General features: G+C 43.7%; 1 protein-coding gene across 2 annotated transcripts in view; it reads right to left on the reverse strand.

The window, feature by feature from the left end:
• Window positions 1-6,741, reverse strand: part of FAM107B (family with sequence similarity 107, member B) — a 51,554-nt gene that overhangs the window by 3,656 nt on the left and 41,157 nt on the right. For both annotated transcript variants that reach the window (XM_010859951.1, XM_010859949.1), the window contains exon 3: window positions 1,133-1,283. In XM_010859951.1, coding sequence (XP_010858253.1) covers window positions 1,133-1,283 — 151 coding nt within the window. The remainder of the gene's footprint in view (window positions 1-1,132; window positions 1,284-6,741) is intronic.

The following is a 6,741-nucleotide window of genomic DNA, read 5'->3' on the forward strand; positions in this document are numbered from 1 at the left end:
CTCCAAAATCACTGCAAATGGTGACTGCAGCCATGAAATTAAAAGACACTTGCTCCTTGGAAGAAAAGCTATGACCAACCTAGACAGCATATTAAAAAGCAGAGACATTACTTTGCCAACAAAGGTCCATCTAGTCAAGGCTATGGTTTTTCCAGTGCTCATATATGGATGTGAGAGTTGGACTATTAAGAAAGTTGAATGCTGAAGAATTGATGCTTTTGAACTGTGGTGTTGGAGAAGACTCTTGAGAGTCCCTTGGACTCCAAGGAGATCCAACCAGTCCACTCTAAAGGAGATCAGTCCTAGGTGTTGATTGGAGGGACTGATGTTGAAGCTGAAACTCCAATACTTTGGCCACCTGATGCAAAGAGCTGACTCATTTGAAAAGACCCTGATGATGGGAGGGATTGGGGGCAGGAGGAGAAGGGGACAACAGAGGATGAGATGGTTGGATGGCATCACCGACACAATGGACATGGGTTTGGGTGGACTCCGGGAGTTGGTGATGGACAGGGAGGCCTGGCGTGCTGCGGTTCATGGGGTCGCAAAGAGTCGGACACAACTGAGCAACTGAACTGAACTGAACTCCCAACTAGAAGATAAGTCCTGGAGACCTAATACATAGTCCAGGGGTTACAGGGAGCAAAGCAATTATAAACATGAACATTAAGAAACTAGAATGCTCCCTACCACTAGCTGCTGCTGCTGCTGCTAAATCGCTTCAGTCCTGTCCGTGCGACCCAGTAGACGGCACCCCACCAGGCTCTGCCGTCCTTGAGATTCTCCAGGCAAGAACACTGGAGTGGGTTGCTGTTTCCTTCTCCAATGCATATAAGTGAAAAGTGAAAGTGAATTTGCTCAGTCGTGTCTGACTCTTAGTGACCCCATGGACTGCAGCCTACCAGACTCCTCCATCCATGGGATTTTCCAGGCAAGAGTACTGGAGTGGGTTGCCCTTGCCTTCTCCGCCCCACCACTAGAAGAAAGGGTAATTATATGACAGAAGTGTGGGCTAACATTACAATGACAATTGTGATACAAATGTATAAAATCAGTGTATTTTCCCTCAAACAATATTTTATGTCAAATATCTCAATAAAAAACCCCCACCTTTACCCCCAATCACCCTTACCTGCTCCAACTTCTGCTGCCGTTTTAATAGTTCTATTTCCAAGTCAGATTTCTTCTTTTGTGCTTCTTCTTCCTTCTGCTTTATTACTTGATCTCGTTTTCTCTTTTCCATCACTTTCTGCAGTTCTGGTTTATTCTGAGGGGCAAGACCCCTGCAAAAAAAGCATTAACAAATCACTTTGCTGAACACCTCAAACTAATGCAATACTGTACTTCAAAAAAAATTTAATTGAAAAAAAGTAAAAAAAAATTAAATTGAAAAAAATTTTAAAGCATTAACAAAATTTGTCATCTAATGGATACATTTTTCACGATCAGAAATTCAGGCATCAACCACAGAAGGGCCCAGTAACTTAGCATGACTGTGACGCCTACTACCAACTAACAGTCAGCACTGAGGAGCCTCAGCAATTCACAAGCATGGAAGAAAAGGGCAAGGGCATCTTTCTAAGAGTAAGCAAAACCCGCCGCTCAATAAAATCTGTACTGCATGCCAGATACTAGGCCATGCAAGGGAGGCTAGTGTCTGTGGTTTGTGGGGGGAGTTCAGGAATAGCACGCTCATTCAGAGCGTGTGATGGTCACCTATACTGGAGAGGAAGTTGCCTCCACCCAGAATTCCAGGTGAAGTTTCCCAAGATGGAGCCCCTGACCCCAAGTATTAAATGCAGCCTGGAGAGAAGCTAGCAGAAAGCTCAACAAAATGGCCCGGAAACCTCCTCCAACCCTCCCTCTTTCAGACTTGGGAGAGGATTCTCACACATCCCAAGGCACACCCAAGGCTCCATCACTGCTGGGGTCGTGGCCACGGCAAATCCAGATCCCGACTCCCAGGCCAGTGCTCTGGAACCATTTCAGACACACAGTTCAACTGCTGACAATGCTTGGAAGTCAGGCTTCAGGGAGCAATGGATCAGGCTGCCAGCTCTTCATATGGGGCGAAACAAAACCCAAACTTAGGTCATTCCCTGTCAGCTCTCATCTGAAAGGTTTGAGCCAGGTCAGGGGAAGGACATTCATTGACACTTTCATAGAAGGGATTTCTATGCTAAAATCAGCTGGGATTTGCCCAGTCTCCATTTCTTCAGCCAGGGTTGTTGGCCAGGTTGTTCCTCAGGGTTTGGCCAGGTTGTTCCTCCAGTCTGGACTCCCCCATGCCCCGACCCTCTGTGCTGGCTTAGCTGCCCACCTCCTGTTCACTGTCCTCCCTCTCTTGAGCCAGGCTCCACTGCCCCCTAAAGTGTCTCAACTCTGTGTTCACACTGATGACAAAAACACAACAAATTACAGAACAGGAAGAGCATTATCAGGGTCAGACAGCCAAGGGGATAAGTGACAGTGCTATCACACTCGCACCCACGAGCACACACACAGCCACAACAGGAACTCGTGCTTGTCTGGGCTGAAGGAAACCAGCTCTGCTGGATCAGCCCAGGACCGCGGAGGCCCATGTGCCTCCCTACACACCTGCCGGCCTCAGTGATGATATCATCACTGAGGAGTCTGTGCACCGGGCCCATCAATCTCCGTGGCTGTTCTCCAAACTACTCCAATCAGCTAAGGCAACTAATCAACCAGCAGTCATCTGAATAACTTAAAGAATTTCCAAAACATGTTCTGGTTTTAAGAATCTCAACAACACCCTTGCTTCAATCTCTTTCAAGTTCACCCTATCATATTTTGCAAACTAATCATACTTGCAAACATCATACTTCTTCATCTATTGGAATTTTTAAAATTCTGGCATCTCTCCTCTCTACCTACTTTTAAAATCACAATAAATGATTTTTTCAAAGCTGCTGTTTGTAAAGTAAAGATGAGTATAATCCATCACTGAAGATAAAGGACACAAAATAACATGTATATCTTCCCTTTCCCCATTTTCATTAGCAGAACCTTTGGTTTAAAAAAAAAAAAAGAAAATACTAAATTCAGCCATATTTCCAGTGAAATAGAGGAGGCTATTTTGTGATTTAATTACAATTTGTTTCCCAGTTATTAAGATTGTATGAGGTGGAGAGAAGTATAGGCAGACTACTCCAGAAACCAAATCTTTACTCAGTGCAATAAAAAAGTTGCTTACGGTACTTTCCTCCTATAGACTTAGGTGTCACTGAGCACCGGAAAATCTGTTTGTAAATAATCTGAAAAAGACCCACTGAGCTTCATGACTATTAAAAACTCTCACTATGACACTTACAGAGTTAAGGGATTTAAATTATAGAATTAAGAACTTAGTTACCTGCACAATTTAAATTTCAAACTATAATTCACTGGAGAAATTAACCTCAACTGTTATTAAGTGCTTCTGGATTATGCAAAAGCTGTTGAACAAACTGATGTATGATGCATTAAGCTGGCACTCTACAGAAACATGTGAATGGGTTTAACTAATACACATATTCATTTTCTGTTCAAAGATTTTACCCAATAGTGCAGTAAGATAAAATATTTAGTAATACAAAACTCAGGAAAATGGTGCTTATATGATAAATGTCCTGCACTTATAATAGTCAAGAAGTCATACAAATTGAATTAATATTTTATTAAGCAGCTCACTTAACTTTGTGCTAAATGGAAAAAGGCAAGCACTATCTATGTGATTCTCTGAGTCTAAAACTGGATCAGACTGCACAGAGAGCATACACAGGTAGAAATTAGTTTCTCTCAAGTTTCATAAAAATGACAGTATAAGCCTCTGCATGACAACATTGATTATCTTTAATCCATTCTGACATATACAATTAACAAGAACTTTCAACTGACAACTTGGTCTGGGGGCCATGGTACCACTCAAGACCAACAGTTATTCCCAAATTGCTTACTGTGACTTTTATAGTGGACCAAGTTGATTTTTTAAATTAGTAAGTCCTCTTTGAAAAAAACAATGTTTTTTAGGGCTTCCCTGGTGGCTCAGACGGTAAAGAATCTGCCTGCAATGCAGGAGACCTGGGTTCAATCCCTGGGTTGGGAAGACCCTCTGGAGAAGGAAATGGCAACCCACTCCAGTAATCTTGCCTGCGAAATCCCATGGACAGAGGAGGAGCCTGGTGGGCTACAGTCCGTGTGGTCACAAAGAGCTGGACATGACTTAGCAATTGACACTTTGAAAAAAAAAAAAAAAGTTAGGTGACATATACATATTAGCAAAACAAGAAGTGAAAGCGCACCTCAACTCCCCCGGTCGACATCTACGGGGCACACCATTCGCATGGTGTTCTAGGTGAATGGTGGCTCTGAAAACTGTACAAGATAGAGGCCCTACACCCATAGACTGCTCCCCACTCCTGTGTGCATTTGTGCTCAGTTGTTCGATTGTGTCCAATTCTTTGTGACCCCTTGGACTGTAGTCCACCAGGATCCTCCGTCCATGGAATTTTCCAACCAACAATATGTTGCCATTTCCTCCTCCAAGGGATCTTCCCAACCCAGGGATGGAACCTGAGTCCCCTGCATTGGCAGGTGGATTCTTTACCACTGAGCCACCTGGGAAGCCCTCCCACTACTGCATCCACAGATAACTTCCCATCTAGTCTGTGCTCCCCTATACTACCTGTACCTTTATCAGAGCACAGAAGTGCCAAAATTTTGCCACGCCTACAGTGAGACATTTAGGTGGTTTCCAGTTGTCCCTGATGGAACACAAGGAGGCGAGAGACTTCTTCGACCATTTATATCTGTCCTATCCAAGTATTTCTGTTGGCAACATTCTCAGAAGCAGAACTGCTGGCTAAGCATCTGCATATTCTGGATTTGGATGCGGATGGCCAAATCACTTTCCAACTAGGCTGCAACAATTTATATTCCCACCGTCACCAATGAAAATGTACAGACAACTTTTAAAGGTCCCTTTCACTTTTCATAGAAACCACTGAACACATCTGGGGCCGAGTGGACCGCCCCACCTCCACGGCGGCCACACTTAAACCTGTGACAAGGAAACCATCATGCGGGTCAGCACCGGGCAGAGGCAGGTCTGGCACAAACCCTAACACAACACACTCCCTTCCCCTGCCTACCCAGCCAAGCCTCTTGGCCTAATATTTTCCTTTATGGGGGAGGAGGAGGGTTGCCTTTGGTTCTCCAGCCCTTGATCTTGAATCTTGGAATCTTCCGGTTTGGTCGGCCGACATCTACATTGTTGACTGAGTCCTTTCTACCTGCATGGATTCAAATGCAAATATTTCTACCTCAACTTCCCTTATTTTCTTTTCATGTTGCACAACAATAAGCATTTATTGAGGAACTAATTGTTTGTCTAGCAAAGCACGCCGACTGCAGAAGGTCCTGGAAACTGCTGACTGAAAGGTGCAAGCCAAAGATCCAATGATAGGGATGCAGGGTAGCTGGGTATTCTATATTTGTCCCAAAGGACTCTTTTTAGAAGGGCTTCCCTGATGGCTCAGTGGTAAAGAACCCACCTGTCAATGCAAGAGACATAAGGGATGCGGGTTCAATCCCTGGGTCGGGGAGATCCCCTGGAGGAGGGCATTGCCTGGAGTATTCTTGCCTGGAGTATCCCATGGACAGAGGAGCCTGGCAGGCTACAGTCCATAGCGTGACCAAGAGTCAGACACGACTAAAGTGACTTTGTATGGATACTCTTTTTAGAGAAGGCAGATTCTCTCTAAATTATATCAGAAATAAGCACTCTTGAACACTGATCTTCCAAGTATCAAAAATAATGCCTCTTGCAATCTGCCATTTTATGAAAATAGCTAAAGACTCTGAGAACCCTAACACAAGGTCCTAATCGTCAGACCAAGTGGCATGACCAGATCAAAATATAAAGACTTTTTAGGGACTTCCCTGGTGGTCCAGTGGTTAAAATTTCATCTTCCAATGCAGAGGGTGTGGGTTCAATCACTAGTCAGAGAGCTATGATCCCACATGCCTCTCAGTCAAAAAAATCAAAACATAAAACAGAAGCAATATTGTAACAAATTCAATAAAGACTTTAAAAATGGTCCACATCAAAAACATCTTTTCAAAAAAAATTTAAAGACTTTTAGCCTGAAACTTAGGTGGGTTCAGAAGCTGGCAAACAGAAGAGCAGAATCCTTGAAGGAGTACAGGATGCGGTTTGAGAACACCTATGAGCATGTGCTCTCCCAAGCATGGACTCTGCTTTTGTCTTCTGATCTCTAGAAGGTGCTTCCAACAACTCTTTGAACTGCAATAGAGCTTTGAGCCAAATATGCAGCCACAAAGAGCAAAGGTTCCACAAAGCTTGTTCTGTGATCTCAGTTCTGTCTTCCTCTCCTATTCCTACCCCTTCTTCTCAGTTATATATTATTTTTAAAATTATTTATTTATTTTTCTGGGCTCCAAAATCACTGCAGATGGTGACTGCAGCCATGAGATTAAAAGACACTTACTCCTTGGAAGGAAAGTTATGACCAACCTAGATAGCATATTCAAAAGCAGAGACATTACTTTGCCAACAAAGGTCCATCTAGTCAAGGCTATGGTTTTTCCTGTGGTCATGTATGGATGTGAGAGTTGGACTGTGAAGAAGGCTGAGTGCCGAAGAATTGATGCTTTTGAAGTGTGGTGTTGGAGAAGACTCTTGAGAGTCCCTTGGACTGCAAGGAGATCCAACCAGTCCAT

The sequence above is a fragment of the Bison bison genome, unplaced genomic scaffold (genome assembly GCF_000754665.1).
Source record: "Bison bison bison isolate TAMUID 2011002044 unplaced genomic scaffold, Bison_UMD1.0 scf7180017864461, whole genome shotgun sequence".
Lineage (NCBI taxonomy): Eukaryota > Metazoa > Chordata > Mammalia > Artiodactyla > Bovidae > Bison > Bison bison.